Genomic DNA, 17,851 nt, shown 5'->3' with positions numbered 1-17,851 from the left:
TTAAAAAATTCAATTGGGATTCTTCAATTATTTATGGAACATTCAAGATTTTTTACTGCTCGAACTTATGATTTCTAGAGAGAGTCTAGTATAAGAGAGGAGCGGATTCAAAACAAACTACCTTGGCAACCTATGCCTAGGTGACTTCTAGCAACACTGCCATTGCAATCAAGATAAATAGGCACTGCTCGATTGACTCTGGCTTTGACAGTTCATTTGGCTCAAAACCAGCCAGTCCGCTTCTCTCTTATACTAGACCCTCTCTAATGATTTCTATTGTTACTTTTAAAATTTCTGATGCAACTTTTTAATTTATTGTTGCTTGTTTTTCGGTTCTACTGGCGAAAGCAAAATTTTCAATTGTTCCTTTTTAATTTTCAATTGTTACTTTCCAATAGTCTATTGCTCATTTTCAATATCAATATCAATCCTGACCAAGCAGGTTTATAAGTATTTTCACATCAAACTATTGGAGTTTCATTTCTTTTAGTAGGCGTTTATTAGGCTGCCATTATTTTATGGTTACATAATCAAATATGCATCATGATGATTGAAAATTATACACACAGGCAGAGCTAGGAAGCATTCTATGGAGACGCTTGGTCGCTATCCAATTACAATTTTTAACAACCGTTTAACAGAAGTCGCGGTTGTTTGATAAATCACCTTTTTCAGCAGCCCATTAATCATCAAATCTGTTTAAAATTATTCTCTTGAACAAAACGCAAAATAACGAACAAATCACAACACGGCACGCAACCGCTGCAAATCAAGTTGATAACACCAATTTGGGACATTCACTCGGCTATCAATCGATTACTTCAATCGCTTGCCTGACTCATTAGCTTGCCATGCACGTGTGCAGTTGGTTTTACCAAGAATTCCAGCCCTACATACTGTACAGGTACGGCTCACAAACACACCCAACCGAGCGTCGGACGTCAGCCGGTCGAGCCAGAATGGGGCCTGTTTTGAATAATTTGGTACATGCAAATTTAGCAATCAAACGGTTATTTTCGGTTTCAACGATCCATTCCCCGCAGCCAGGTATCCGCACCTCGCGTACCTGACTGATGGAAAAGTTTCGTCTCCATGCGACGACAATGCAATTTGCAACCGAAGTTAAAGAACAGGAATTTGCCGACACGTGATTTGGGAACTTTAACAAGTTCGGGAGGTTTGAGATTCATTGATATGCAAATTAGGTTGAGCACTACTCGAACATACCCACCAGGTGTTGCGTTCTCGATTGCGTCAGTCTAAGGTGAGAAAATAATGCGTTAGCTGTAGACGCATAAAGCTAATTTTGTTTCATAATCAACCGGAAACGGCCATGGCGGGGTTGTGGGAACATGTTTTGTTCGACGTAAATCTCCTCGTGAAAAATTGAACCTCATCAGGTTAATGCCATTCAATTCGCACTTTCCATCGATCATAGGCATGGCTGGGCAGGTGCAGCAGAAATTACTGCACCACGTATAGGTCAACCGTCGTCATCCATTGTGAGCATTATTGTGACGACACGCCGCAGATCATTTGTCACGGTGCTGAATGAAAGAAGTGGCAGAGAAAGCTCCTTGAACAGCATCCGCGTTGTTGTGGTCTAGCAATGGTAAACTTTTGCACTAGTGAAGGAAAGTCCAAACATCCAATATAGGTACCTTTCAACCGAAGAAAATTGCATCTTTCTCAGGAGTGATGGTCCGGTTGAAAGGGAAAAAGTGCAATCACGTCGTCTTTTGTTTACATTATTGACTCTGGTTGTTGATCGCTGGAAAGCTGGGTGAGTTTGAAGCGCATTATGGTTATTGCTTGTGTCCAATGAAGTTAGTTTAGTCATGATGATTGATATTTAGGTTGTGACATAGAATCATTGAACGTTCCAGTGTTCACATTAGGGGTCAGGGGTTTAACTGCCTGGATCAGACTAAAGTTTTCTCAAGTACGTCACCGACCAGGAATGGGATGCAAATTTAAAAACAAAAAACATCCCTATAGGGTAGAGCACTACTTCGGATTAAACGCACATTTTCGGCATATGGAACAGAAACATCAAATATCAAGCTGAACATTGCATTAGGTCCTAAGTACCATTGATCGATCCTCTTCGTCGACTTTCTCTTTCGTTGATAACTTGGGCTTATCGATCTGTGTGCTGAAAATACCTGGAAATGTCTTTACATGGCCGTGGGGATACAAAGAGATGTCGACGAAGAGAATCTGTCAATGTTACTTAGGAACTAATGCAATGTTCAGCTTAATATATCAATGATGTCGACGTGATCATACGTTCGATACGATAGTGTACATAGTCCATAAGAACGCACAATATGAATATGTACATCTATTCTTCTCGAAAACAAAAGAAGCGCTCCTAGCGAATCCATCCACTCGGAACGGATTTGGAGTTAAGTTAGATTGTTATCAATATCTCATCAATTTGTAACCCTTAATCAAATCTAATGGTACGCATGGAAAGGTAAATTAATTAGGAAGTCATCTTGGATAGAAACATTTCAGTTTTTGAACAAACCCAATCGTAAGAAATAGGTAAAATGTGGGTTGCGCTTAGTATGACGGAAATTAAATCTTAACCCTACTTGCCAGACATCAACCTACTAGCTACATACTTCCGCAATAACCAAAAATGCTGGAGCCAAACAAACGTGTTGCGCCTCTTGTCTTGGAGTTTTTCAGACATAAACCGACCTGTGGGCGTGCACATAGATTGTTCGGCGTGCTGGAAAGTCTGATTGGAGGCTTGAGTCACAATAAAAATAATAATACGCAAACCTTCATTCATACACGTTTTGTAAACACACAAGGGAGGCGGGCACTTCCCGATTTTTTGGTGCGCCGTCATCGTTTCACACGAGAAATTGTCTTGCAGCACTGATAGCGTGATGGGTGCACTAATATCAATGCTAAATATTTAAATACCTTCTAGGAAACTGCGAAATATATTTACCACAAACCACCATCATATTAAATTGAACCACCAAATTAAATTATGGCTGCTTACAATAAGCATTGCGCAACTGTTGACTTTACACCAAATTAAGGCAGTATTTTTATTCAATTACTAACTTTTACGCGTGAAAATAGTATATCGTACATAATATTCATGAGACGCAAATTGTGGCAAATTGTAACAAAGCGGTCTACATCTGATTGACGGTAATAAATAAATAAAACCTTTTTGTGGTACACTGAACCAAAACATCCGCAATAGTTCGAATGATTATTGCATTGCTCGAGCCCTTTAACAATATGCAATCGAATTTCGGATGATTTTCTTATGGTTGAATTCGTCGTCCGATGATGAACATCCATATGACTGTCATCCAAATACAGGATGACTTTCGTTTGAAAATTAGCTATAAAATATACGACACTCAGAGGACAAACATTTAAGAATAGTGTGACATGCAAGTGCTTTAAATTAGATTATCTTCAATTCCATCCTGAATAGCCATAATAAGCCATTCCATTATGGATACAACAAATTTTCGTGGTGGAGAAAACCTCCTTCACCACGAATTAGCTAAACATTGGTTTTCATCCTTTACCTATGTTAGTAACTGCTCTGATAGCGATGCATATGCTTCCACCTCGTTTGTCAGCTCAGATCAGCAAATGACGTTCGAAAGAATTATTTACATCATCGTTTTGAATGATTTGCGTTATGGGGCTGAACCAATACCATATGCATTTCAATTTAGTATCACAGTCATTCTGCTAAGAGCATTACGCATTTCAACTGAAGGCCCTATCCCTTCTCATAACAAGTTTCATCCAAGGTTGCAAAGACTCATTTCAGCTAAAACAATGTTTTTCTAAATTATGAAATAATTAGATGCCATGATCAAATTTTGAATTGGTAGGATACAAGAAGAGGTTGCAAAGAATGTGTTTGACATATTAAACCTATTTATTTCACTTCATGAGAGTCACAATCAGCGATTTTTCACAAACTCACTCACTCACTCACTCACTCACTCAAAGATCAGCAAATCGCTGATTGTGACTCATAGAAAGCAAAATTTACAGGTTTTATGTTTCCAACGCATACTTTGTAACCTCTTCTTGTAAGTTACAAGTAAAACATGCCATCATACCATCTTTTGGGTTTATTATTCCGAAAAACATTATTTTAGCTGAAATGAGTCTTTGCAACCTTGGTTTCATCCTGTATTCGAGAGGAAAATCATCTGATTTCAAAACAACCGTCATCCGGTTGCAGCTATCATTCGAAAAAGCGATTTCGGTGTTTTGTTTTGAATGGTCTGAGGTTTCATTCAATCAGATGATGATGTTTGTGTACAGTGTAGCTGTGATTAGAGCTCTACATTTTCGAAGCTCTAAAATGAACTCGAGTTTTGTGTCTTTCATGCAACGTGTTTATGGCCTGTTTACATATGTCCGGACCTAAGAGATGAACTAGCCTATGGCTAAAAATCTCTATAATAAAGAAAAAAAAAAAATATGTCCGGACGACTTCAAGATTTGGGCGTATGTTTTTGTAAACAAACACGTCAATCGCCGATTTCTCGCGAATAAAAGCTCAAATTCATTCTGGTAGTTGATCTATCTGTTAAGATTGTGTTCATTTTCAGCTGAGTTGAGTGTAGAAGCTGAGTACTTCGAACCCAGTCGATTTTATTTTTCAAGTGAGCTAGAAAACATCTTGAAAATCTTCCGAAGTTTCAAATTGTTTTGCTGAAACAGCTCACGAAATTGTATATACATGCTGTTAAATGAACTCTTGGCTCCTCCTCCTCTGCTCCAGAAATAACATATACATGGTGATGGGAGTGCACTTGCCCACAAATTTCACATGACTCTTATAAAGTTTGTTTACATTCTTGTTGCAGCAATCCAGTTTTGACATTATTAATATCAAATAAAAACACTTTTTCGAGCATCACGCTTAATGATTTACATTATCCGCCTACTAAGGTTGATGTTTCGACAGATTCATAATTATAATTCTTAATTTGTTTTCAGTAGGTGCAACACCTTTACTTGTGGTTCAAACAGTAACTACCTACGTGACTTCTGAGCTCTTTTGAATGTTTGGCACCCGTTTGACAGTTTGACTCGGCTCCCAGATGACAAGCATTTTGAGTTAGTTCGCAGTACTCAGTGTAGAAGGAATGCCGGCGCCGGTGGTGTTGTGGTAAGCGTGACTGCTTTCTAACACCCCGATGGGTCTGGGTTCAATCCCAGCCGAGGTCGGTGGGATTTTTCTGAGGCATAAAAATCTCTGGTCACGTCTTCCTTCGGAAGGGAAGTAAAGCCGTTGGTCCCGGCCCATGTGTGTTGAATGGGTGCGATATCCTACGCAGGTGTGGAAGCTGCCTTCCTGCACATTCGATTTCCGTCAATGGATGGCAATCGATGTCCGTCGGTGATTGGCACTAGATTGCGGAACAGAGACCGACGTTAAATAAAGGAAAGAAGAAGAAGAAGTGTAGAAGGAATGATTTTTATCAGCTGACTGTTATGATTAACTTTTCCCCGATTTTTCACTCTGACTTTGCGCTGACAGTTAGAACGATTGCATTAACACCATCATACTGACTCGACCCCGGATCCATTTTCGTTCGTTTATTGTCACGGTCGACTCTGACCCAGGTTTAAAAACGAAAATGACGTAAGCTCCTTAATAGAATTGACCCCCAAAAGTTCCTTGCTAGTTTTTGTCAACATTACGTTGTATTTGTCGTCAGCAACTATTCATTATGGCGAGTACATGTAAACGAACCGGTAGCGGCCGCCGAAAGTGATCACTTTAAAGTTCCATTAGGCGCGTGCGATGTTGTCGTTGCACTATTTGAAGCCTTTTGGGCACGTTTCCCAACAGCCGGTAAATAATGATAACACAGTGGATATTGGCAACGTGTGCTATGAAGGGACCATTTCCGTGGTGCAGTAAAAAAAAATGAGGTAGAAGAATGTAGGGGCAGAGGAATCCGTTTTTCGTTTCTTTCAATTGAACGTGTCGCACTGCAAATAAAATCGATTGACGCAAGTTGTGGCTATTCTGCCAATATCCTCACGTGATACTTAATGCATTTTCCATTCGTCGTCTTCCTATTGACACGTTCTTACCCGGGTGGGGATTGGATGGAGAACGACTGGCTAAAAATATACCTCGATGCACAGAGCGGAATAGAAATTGCCTAATTTTGAGTCTTTTTTGAATGGGTGGGTGGAGAAATCAGTCGGATTTTCGAGAGCTCTGTAGTGGAACGTTCCCTCCCATCGGTATTCCAGACAGGATCATGTTTTTTTTTTGTTTCCCGCGAACGTCATTGCTATCGGTTGTTGATCGAAGAAAGAATCGCGAGTTGTTGTCAAGTGACAGACAGCTGGGAAACTGGGCAACTAATTGATATGCTTGGGACGCTAAGGAAACAAATTGATAATTTACGATCATATGATATTTAACATACCATTTGTTGACCGGTGCTTACTGTACAGTGAATTTTGTTACCTCTATAAAGTGCTTCACTTGACGGGGACTGTAGTAGAATGAGATAGACGTAATTAGAGCAAGACGCAGAACCACGCTAGACACACAAAAAACATGATAGTTAAGTGTTCATCTGGGAAATCAGACTGCTGACCGTTACCGCAAAACATTAAGCCCTTAACTACTGTCGACCGTAATGAATGGATCAGCTCTCGAGATAAAATCCGTTTCGATGCAGTAAACAACCCTTCTTAATTGCCAACTTGTTTTCACTTTTTGCAGCCTTTATCTTGGGAATGTTTGGTGCGTTTGGAATTACGGCCGGAGCACATCGACTGTGGTCACACCGTTCGTACAAGGCCAAGTGGCCGCTGCGGCTAATACTGATGATTTCGCAGACGTTGGCCTTCCAGAACAGCATCTACGAATGGGTGCGGGATCATCGAGTCCACCACAAGTTTACCGACACGGATGCCGACCCGCACAACGCCAAGCGTGGATTCTTCTTCTCCCACATCGGCTGGCTGATGATGAAGAAACATCCCGATGTCAAGGAGAAGGGTAAAATGGTAGACATGACCGACCTGGATTCGGATCCCATCGTGATCTTCCAGAAGAAGTGAGTATTATCAATCTCAACGAAAACTGTAGCGATCACTCAAATCTTTAATCACACACCCGCAGATATTATGCCGTTCTGATGCCAGTATTCTGCTTCGTCATTCCAACGTTTTTGGCCTATAACTACTTGGGCGAGACGTTTTCCAACTCGTGGTACATTGTGGCGATCTTCCGCTACGTGCTCTCGCTTAATGGAACCTGGTTGGTGAACAGTGCGGCTCACATTTGGGGAACCAAGCCCTACGACAGGTTGGTATTTTATTTAAGCTCGCAATGCCAAACAACAACTAAACATTTTATTTGTAGAAAAATTTCCCCAACAAACAACACATTCGTGGGGATTGCCGCAGTCGGTGAGGGCTGGCACAACTACCATCATGTGTTTCCCTGGGACTACAAGACGTCCGAGCTGGGCAAATACAGCACCAACTTCACGACGGCGGTGATCGATTTCTTCGCCAAGATCGGCTGGGCGTACGATCTGAAATCGGTGTCGGATGACATGATCAAGAAGCGAGTCCTGCGGACGGGTGACGGAACGCACCCGTACAGCGAGGAACGGCTCCGGGAGAAGATGGTCGACTTCATCAACAATCTGGATCATGAACAGGAGAATGTCGTGTGGGGTTGGGACGATCACGATATGGCCGAAGACGACCGAAGGGATGCGACCGTCAGTAACAAAAAGGACTAGAAGTGCGCAACACCAGACACGGAAACAGCCAGGTGCGGTTTCACGGACTGCTGGAGGTTATTTAATTTGGGTCAATGTTATGGACTTCCTTTGATCGATGATGGATTTCTCTTGTGTAGCTAGCCAGTAGTGTTCTACCTGGGATGCGCCGTAGGCATGCCAACCAATGGGGGGAGTTGCTAGTAATCGCACAACGAGGAAGAAACTGTAGCTCAAGTGAATTGTTTAATTTATTCTTTAGTTCTTCTTCTTGCGTGATGTAAGAAATCATAGTACTAAGAGAATCATACGGATACAGTAGTGTAGGTGTCGAACGATGTAGAATGAATAAATGCAGAATTAATGAATAATATGTTGGCAGAGTTTTCGATTCCTTGGTTGAAAGAAAAGTTTCGGGAGTAAATTACTCATGTATGTATGCTCAAATCATGCACTGAATCAATCTTTTTAATGATGTTTATTTGAAAACTTGGGTGCTCTTTTCGTTGCCACCTTGCAATTGAATCACAAAATGTATAATGTAAATAGATACAGAGACCGCACTTTTAACAGCCAGTGTAAAGTTAAGTATTGACATTACAGTATTGCAAAAGCCATCAGGGTAACTTGTAACAAGACGTCATTTTCAAGGGGGTGTCGCTCTACACACTTAGTTTGCGCCAACATTTTTCTCAGTGCGTCTCAGTGTGCCGCAGCTGTACCGGCAGTGCCAAGAAGTCATTGAACTGACTTGTGTTTGCTTGTGAATAATGCCTTGTTTGGCAACCCGGTATTTTACCAGCTCTTGTTTTTGTTTTGTTTTTCAATGTTTTTAAAAACCACACGGACTCCAGTTGGGACTACACACTGGATGCATCTGTCTCTCCAAGGATGCCTGCAATGGACGAGCTCCGTTGCTACACGATCCTACCATCTTCGGCGGAAGGCCGACCCCGTAAAACGAACGTCAATCATTAGTCAACCAACCCTTCTGGTAGCCGGCGGAGGAAACGGATTTGCACCGAATTTTTCACCGCCCGAACATCCGTCGGAAAACTGGAAACCAACACCGGCCGGAACACACGTCGGACTGATGAAGAACGCACTGCTGACCCGAAACGGACCAGCCTACTTCATTCAAGCGGCACAGCAACAGGGTGCGGTGATGATGGTCTACGGACTCGATAACAACACAACCAACACCGATAAGCTGTTCAATCTGTTCTGACTGTATGGAAATGTTGTCAGGATAATATTCCTGAAGACCAAAGAGCATACCGCCATGGGAGACGTCATCCGAACCGAACCAGTCGAACGCAGCATCACTTCTTCAATACCCCACCCGTATGTCGTATCATGAAATGCAACCACAGCGCGATCGATCACAAATGCAAAAATTCCCGTTCATTATGAATTCCCGTTCCTCCTCCAAGAAGATGAACGGTGCGTGGAGCAACGAGAACATCGAAAACACGTTAACTTTGAAAGAGCGGAAGCTTCTTTTTCTGAGAAAAGAAAGGATTATCCTTTTTCTGTGTAGTTAATGTTATGATTTGTAATTATAATGTCTTATTGTGTTAGTTGGAAGTGCAAAAAGGCAGTTGTTGAACTATTTGAGATTTTGCCAAGACGGTCCTCCAATATTATATGTTGGACGAAGGAATGGTTGGTGTAGCAGCCACTGCCATGGATGTATTCGAGCAGTTCGAATTGATCAGTTCACGAAGATTTGCCGCACTCTTCTCTCACCCGTAAGTTTTGACAGTTTTGGGTGGTTTGTTTTGGCTCCCATTCGTTGCTATCTCTTTTACTCAGAAGCAAAATGATAGGGAGCAAAAAGTGAGGTTAGAGACCGTGCACTGATCTATGGTCGGATGGTACAGTTTTTGTTTGGTTGTTGACTTTCCGATTAAAACTCAAGCACCGCTTGTCGTGACCGGCCCGAGATTTCCAGCGTCGGCCACGGCTACACGAATTAGCGATGCAGCTCCCACGATTGCGGCTGCTTCCAATGCTGCTGCTGCTTCAGTTGTTGCTGCTGCTGTTCCTTCTCCTCTAAAATTCGAAAAAAAAATACGGACCAGCAGCAGCATTGGAAGCAACCGCAGCCGTGGGAGCTGAATCGCTAGTTCGTGTAGCCATGGTCGGAAACCTCGGTCAGGTCAAGATACCGCTGTCAGCTGTTCTTCGTCTGGGAGGAAATGTGGATGCGACTGCCGTCACGGGTGTAACGATTTTGAGAATCCATGGCGAGACTTGGTGGAGATTCACGGTTGTTTTGAAAATAATTTTATTATATTGTGGCAATATCAATAACAAATTTTGACACATGCACACTGCGCAGGCGCAGAAAAAGTTCAGTGTTGCCAGTAACTTTAAAGATCATATAAATTGTAACCATGGGTGCCAAACAGCGCCAATGACTGCGCCCGGGTGTGCCCAAGTTTGATTTTGGCACACTGTGTAGAGTGACCAACCCCTTAGTCATTTCCTAATTGATCGCATTAGGCAGCCTGTCATGTCATTTTAAATTTAAATTTTTTAAATTGACGTTTTCCTGGAGACTATAAACGTTAAGAAGATTGTTTATTTTTGAGTAATTATCATCATAGCCTATAAAACTTTCGCTTAGTCTGTGATCAGCTGAGATAAATTTTGTCTTGTGTGACAAAAATCTGATTTACCCAAGAATGTGAAAGCTTGTGTTCAATACTATCTTAGAACAAGAAACCCAGTTTAAGTGATATTTTAGAGCACTCGCACCAACGCGTTGCTAAAGCTATTTTAGCAACCTCCACCTAACACAACAACTGGGGGTTACTATTCAAGTGCTGGAAATAACAATCTGTCTCAGTCAGAATGGGGTACGTTAATCGGTTTGCTTGGGACCAATAGGCTAGTCAAGTAGTGAGCCAATTTAAAATCGTTAGTTTCCACCGGTTGGTAGCACTGTAGTTCACCTGGTGGGTTCGACCCTAGAAAGTCCTGAAGAATTATATCCACCGTTCTCACTTACCCCGGATTCTCTCTTGCCCCGTTGTACCTTACAACAGTCTGTGACCCTCTATGCCTGCGGGTATTGTATTGCAACTCGATGATTCAGTTGAATGAGACAGATTTGCAATGTTAGGCCGTTCGCAATGCTGAGTTTCAAAATTGCTTTAAACTACTCGACAATTCTATAATTTTAAACTGTCAAAAATAAAACTGCAACACGATCAGCGCAACGCACAGTTCTAAAAGATGTTTGTAATCATCAAGTTCCATAAACATTACTGTTCTCTATGAAGTTCATAGAGTGTTTTTGTGAAACTCTTCGAAACATCTCTAAATACATCCAAAGAAATTTGAAACAGAGTTCCATTCGTGTTTCAATCTCGCTCAGAAATAAAACAGAATAGTCGAGCTGTTGCAAATCTGGTGCAACATAGTGCTCGAATAATGAAACTGCAACTTAGCATTGCTAGAGGTGCGGTTCTGTTCTAGTTTCAAATTGACACAGTCCTTGTAAAATACAACATCATTGCGAACGGCCTTGATACTTATATTTTAGAGCAACACTACCGAGGGTGCACAGAGTCTGGTTGGACACAAAATAATATCCAGAATAAAAATACATCCAAACTTAACTTGCAAATGACTGATGCCTATGACCATGTTCCCATGAAATCAAATCCTACATATTGACAAACAATAACAAAAGTTTGAAAATGTGCTGGGGTTGTAGAGAGTTAACAGACTCAATATTCAAGGTAATAATTAAAGAGAATTTTTTCAAAAAGACCAAAATGATCAGTCTTCTTGAACTTCTAAACAGGAAATTAAAAGCTGTTCATTTGCTCAGATTGCTGAAGGCTTATTGGACCGTGTTTTATTTTATTTTATTCACGTGTGAACATGTGTGGATATTACATTCGGGCAGCACATTTTGATCAATTAAGTAAGATTATAAATTAATAAAGCGTGACGCAACGATCAAAAATCCATATGCAACGTTAGATTCGACTGGTATGCTCTGCAATCTGTTGGAAGTGCTTTCCGCACGCTCATGCACTTCGTTGAGCTAAGGTGAGTCGCCTTTGGTTATGCAAGAAAGCGTTGTGGCTTAGCAAAGTAATAAATTTTGTTCCTACAAAGCCATCTAGATCATTTATGACGGAAAAGCTCCACTCGGATTAACTTGAACGCACGGATGATGAGATGAGCTCAAATTGAGTGGTTTTCACTCAAATTCGCAAAAATGTACACTCAAAAATAAATTAAATCAAAAATGCTTAAAACTAAGCAATTTCCCGCTTTGCCTTATTGAGTCAGAACTAAGATTAGTTTGCCAGTTATTATGCATGAATAAATTCGAAATAATCATGCAATGCTTACTTTTCAATGTTGAATTGATTAAATCGCAAATAATAGCTAATGATTAATATTTAATCTTATTTTTTTTTAACTTTATTTTTGAGATTTTTAGCCGTAGGCTAGTTCATTTCGTAACCTAATATTTAATCATTTCTTGGTTAAATTTCAAGATTTTCAGCAAAATTGAATTTTAATAATATAGAAATTAAGTTTGAATCATTTTATATTGCGTTTGTTGCTATGCAATGCTGCTCGTTCGAATCATGTCCGTATTACCCTTAAAGATAGCTTTGGGAACTGCTGGAAGTAATCCGGCGCAGGAAGTTTCGGAAGCTGATTCATTTGATGTTCATAACCAGAACTATCTTTTTTCTTTATATATCTATTTTAATACGTGTCTATGTTGTTTTCTCCTTTGAATTTTACTACAAGGTAGTTTTAATTCAAAGGAGAAAACAACGTAAAAAGGTATACAATTATTCTACTAAAATGCTCATCAAACAATTTATTCCTATTTTTAAGTTTTAAGTTCTTGTATGTGTTTGATTTTGGCGATGCGATTATCTGTTTAAAATCTCAACTTTTATTTTTGTTCATTGTTTTCTCCTCGGTTTTCTCTCTATTTGATCTTAGTAATGAAGATTTAATTGTCTCTCTTGAGACCTGTTCGTATACGCTTTACCATTCTTAAACTTCATGCCAAAAATCTCATCGACAAAGCTAAACAATCATGCTGAACTACAAAATCAAGGACAACTTTTATTATATTATTGTACGTCTAGGTCCAAGTCCACGTCCAAGTTCAGGTCAATGTCCATGTTCAAGTCCAAGCTACTTTTAATCGAATTAGATACCTTTCTGGAACTTTCATTTTAATTCGGCTAGATAATCTTAATTCTTTTCTTTTTTTGTAAAAATGGAAGGTCAATAGCATTCCAATTCTATTGAATGAAAATTTCGTTTTTATCACTGCATAAAAGTTCAACCTATTGCTAAAACAAATATTGTGATCTATCGGTTAAGGTTAAGGAGCGTAAGAACAAATTCAGATTTTGACTATTAGACGGATGGTACAAAATCCTTATCACTTTCCGGCCACAACAGAGTGAGCGATGAGGATTATGTACCATCCGTCTGTTTCATGCTACGTAATACATTTTAACTTAAATAAATTATACCTGACCGTGTCGTTTTCTACGAATTGCTCTTGAATTCAGTTGTCCTTGGTTATTCTCTGCTTCTAACTTTTTTATTCGATTGACGTTTTCCACATCTCGTTGGTGTGACTGCACGGACCTTTGTTCGAAAAAGACACCGATGAATCCATTCTTCATATAATTGCTTGTTATATAACACTGTCGACAAAAATAGGAGGCACTCGGATCAAGAAGCCCAGGGATAGCAACATTGCAGCGCAACGTAGATATATATTCGCTCGCATGTCCAGAAATGTTGCCAATTGTTGGCGGTGATTTGAATTATATAGATAGTTTTAATCATATTGCTGAAAATATCTTCCAAAATATTGAAAAAGAACCCGATTTCGGGTTTTTTCTTCAATATTTTGGAAGATATTTTCAGCAATATGATTAAAACTATCTTCCACTTGGCACATAGGATTGGGATGACAGGTGAGTAAATGTTTTTGAAAGTTTTGATACTTCATATATTGAGCATTACAACGATGTCCATCCGTTCCAATCTCTTTGCACGTAAAAGGCGTTGCATTAACCACCGATGATTTCAGATTATGTGTCACAAGAAAATGATTTTTCAGTCTCTTTACATCAACAGAGATTATATTATTATCAGCATCACACATAAAACGGGTATAGCCTAGGGATAAGAAGCGTGAGATTCTGTTAAAATAGATAAGGAGTCCAGTGAACGAATGGTCCAAAGGGGAAGATGACTAAGTTTAGTTGTTAACATTCACCCTAGGGTAGGGTGAGGCAGTATGGGTCACGGAGCATTATAGGCCAGTGATGTGCTCTGTGTAATGTTTGAAAATTGAAGGTAAAATCCGGAGTGATTTTAGATTTGGGCGTAATTGCTTTTGTAAACAAACACGTAAATTGCTGATTTATTTTGAATAGAAGCTCAATCTCATAAACAAACTATACCAAATGATGGAGGAATCATTCATCTACCTCATAATGTGATTAGTTTTTGAGATTGAGCATTTATTCGCGAGAAATCGGCGATTGACGTGTTTGTTTACAAATGCAATTATGCCCAAATCTCAAATCACTCCTGAAATCTATTATTCACATAATTTAGTTAAAAAAATTAAAATATTGTGTTCTAGTCCCGACCGTAGTATGCCGTAGGACGTAGTGTTTGGTCGATTGTGGACCTTAAATAAGATCACTCTTGGGGATGGTCCATTAATTATGTCCCGCAAATTTGGCCCATTTTCAACCCCCCCTCTCCCCTTTGTCACATTCTTTGTATGAACCTTAATTTTTTTTTGTATGGATCGTCACAGTTTTCAAAACCCCCCTCCCCCTAAATGGGTGACATAATTAATAGACGACCCCTTGATGAAGAAATACAAATTTTACACTGAGCATAGCGTAGTGTTAGAATGGCAATTGAATCTTAAATTACGGGTCTGGTGCATTGAGGTTGATGACAGTATCCTTTTCGCTTCCACCCACCCTTGTCACTGGGCACTTCGAGGCAGGTTCATTCACCCCTGCTGTTTCCGGACGTCTGTTTCTCCCCAAACCACTCACACCACGCTTCCGGAATCCCGCAATTTTCCACACGCTTTCGACATCATTCAATGAGGAATGGAAATCCGGACAACTCCGGATTTTTTCTTCAACGAATGATTGAATGATGCCGACTGAATTGGAGAAATGGCGGAATCACTGCAAAAAACACCACAGCACTCGCACAGCAGAATCGACACCGCCAAAATAAACGCAAACGAGGTTACAAATAAGTTTGACGTTTGGTTTCACACTTTTAATCATATCTAACAACCATGAACATGATTAAATTTTACCCATAGAAGATTAAAATTCAATCAAGTTTGATTAGTTTTTAGAAAGTCAGCATGATTAAACTGGGTTAATGTTAAAATGATTACTTTTCAATCAAAATGTGATTTATCCAATTTTTCAGTGTAGGCACTCATTGACTGAGTAAAACTTTCCTCTCTTACATGTTTACAGTTCTGTGGTGCGGATTTAGCAGAAAGCTTATCAAAGAAAATGCAGCAATTCAGTGCCAACATTTCAAAGGGGCGTAATTGCATTAGTAAACAATGGCATTAGCCGACGATATCTCGCAAATAAAAGCTCACTTATGAAAAATAATGACACCAATAGGTAGAGGAATATTTTCTCTACCATCTAGCATTGTTATTTTGAGAGAGTGAGCTTTAAGATGCGAGAAATCGACAGCTAAAGCCATTGTTTACAAAAGCAGTTACGCCCCTTTGAAATGTTGGCACTGAATTGTTGTAATTGTATTTTGTGCCTTTTATTCAAGTGGCCATATCAACTATTAAAAATAAAATGTTTAGCATGTTTCTGATGTGAACAATAATTATTTTTAAAGGTGAAGGTAACCCACTTTTGATAATTATTTAAGCATTATTTTTGTTTCTAGATTATTATAACAATCAATCGATCTAATCTAAGTTACTAAGCTACTTAAAAGGATTGGACTTCAGTTCTATGAACAGTAAACGGCGAATGGAAGATTCACCCATCTTACTAGGTTCTGCGTGGCAATATCTTACTTTTTGAAAACTCCTAAATCCAGGGTTATCGGAACTTCAGAAACCTAGATACTCGAGGAATTTAAAGATTTCGTCATTCTTGGGGTTGGGACTACTAATTTTTTTTACTGTATGTATCCTGCACGCCCCTAGTGTTGCGTAGGGCCTACGTGAACGATTTTCATCCTGGGCGACTGCTCGTTTTTACCTTGACCTGGGCCCGGGTCACATTCCTGTCGACTTCCTTTATTTCCTTGTTGAGGCACCACCGCCATGAGCCCCTGGGTCTGCCTCTGCTGCGATGTGCTACCGGGTTCCAATCCAGCGCGCGATTGCAGATTGCAGTTTCCATCCCTTCGTAGTGACCGGCGCCGGTGGTATTGTGGTAAGCGTGATAACCTCTCACCCCAGCAGGCCTGGGTTCAATCCCAGTCGGCGCCACCGGTATGTTTTGAGGCATAACATCTCTGAACAAATTTGAACGTTTACACGTCAAACGACACAACCCAAACGTCAAATCATATGTTCCCTACCAAAAACTCAGTCAGATTGTGGCGGCCATAAGCGCTCGTAAAATGCTGGATAGCCGTTGGTCCCCGGTTCAAGACTTGATGGGTCGATAGGTAGGGTGCAGGTGTGGGAGCGGTAGCATTGGTGCTCAGCACGGAAAACAAGATCGACGGAAAACAAATCAAGGAAAAAAAAATCCCTTCGTAGAGTGTGGCCTCCACTAACGTTCTCGAATTTCTGTTGATATCGGTTTCTGATGACATCGGCATTGGTCGTTGAAGTCCTGCAGCTTTTGAGTGTTCTCTGTTGAGTGATATGCACCACGTTTCGCTGGCGTATAACAACACAGATTTCACGTTTGAATTGAAAATTCGAATTTTGGTACGTTGACTTATCTCGTTAGATCTCCATACATTTCGTAAACTGCAAAAAGCAGCTCTAGCCTTCTTGATTCGTGCATCTATGTCGTTCTTGGCCCCGTCATCTGACTGCCAAGATATTGGAAAATTTCGACTTTCTCCACTGCTTGCCCGGTACCGTAGAGATGGAAGGGTTGTCCGTGTTGACATCCAACGATTTGGCCTTGTTGACGTTGATGGTTTCCCAAAGACACCAAGACATTATCTTTTTAAATGTTCAACGACGTTGGTTCTCCTCTTTTCTCTGTACTTACAGGTACACCAGTTAAAAAAATAAACATCACAACTCCGAATATTGCAGCAGCATTTGAAAGAACTGGTTTTATCTAATAGAAATGTAATCACACGAAGTGGATATGCAGCGAAAACTTCGATGATCAGTCTCTTTGGAAGCATTACACAACTTTGGCTCTATTTCTATCGCAATGCTTCATTCGATATTGGTATCGTCTAAGTAGTTCTTTTTCGGCCCCTCGAGTGGATCTGGAATATTGCAATTGGGCAGATCCAGGCATGGAAAATCATTTACATTCATTTCATACATTCATTTACATTCATTTGCTATCTTTTTTCATCAACAGCATTCCGCAAAATGATGTATAAAGCTTTTGTAGGTTTTGTTTTTAGCTACAACTATCGCTCATAACTCAAATCTATATCTCTGATGCATCATGAACTAGAGCGGGCAGATCTTGTTACTGTTTTTCAGTGAATGTAAAATACATTCACTGAAAAACACTAGTGGCTTCTGTTCGCTCTGGTTCGTCATGCATCTGAGATACTGATTTGACTTATTAACAAAAGTTGTAGCTTATAACAAAACCTACAAAAGCTACTTACATCATTTTGCGGAATGTTGTTGAAGAAAAAAGTTACAGGGAAATGAATGTAAATGAATGCACGAAATTAATGCAAATGATTTTCCATGCCTGGGCAGATCTCCACTACTTTCACGATCAACATTACGCTTTGATTGCCATGAAAGTCTTTCAAAATCATATATGGTACTTATCGGATATGGAACGTGGCCCTTGCTTTTTTCCGATTCAAAAGTAGAAATA

The 17,851-nt window shown here is 40.1% G+C and overlaps 1 protein-coding gene across 1 annotated transcript in view; it reads left to right on the top strand.

Moving 5' to 3' along the window:
* The window catches only part of LOC135699226 (acyl-CoA Delta-9 desaturase), a 79,697-nt gene extending 71,552 nt beyond the window's left edge, over positions 1-8,145 (top strand). The window contains exons 4-6 of the mRNA XM_065219428.1: positions 6,761-7,097; positions 7,163-7,348; positions 7,406-8,145. Coding sequence (XP_065075500.1) covers positions 6,761-7,097; positions 7,163-7,348; positions 7,406-7,793 — 911 coding nt within the window. The 3' untranslated portion in view covers positions 7,794-8,145. The remainder of the gene's footprint in view (positions 1-6,760; positions 7,098-7,162; positions 7,349-7,405) is intronic.
* Positions 8,146-17,851: the final 9,706 nt, after the last annotated feature.

The sequence above is a fragment of the Ochlerotatus camptorhynchus genome, unplaced genomic scaffold (genome assembly GCF_037179485.1).
Source record: "Ochlerotatus camptorhynchus isolate MF236.1 unplaced genomic scaffold, CSIRO-AGI_Acam_v1.1 ptg000104l, whole genome shotgun sequence".
NCBI lineage: Eukaryota > Metazoa > Arthropoda > Insecta > Diptera > Culicidae > Ochlerotatus > Ochlerotatus camptorhynchus.
Note: the sequence above shows the minus strand (reverse complement) of the source record. Positions and strands in the feature narration are given on the sequence as shown.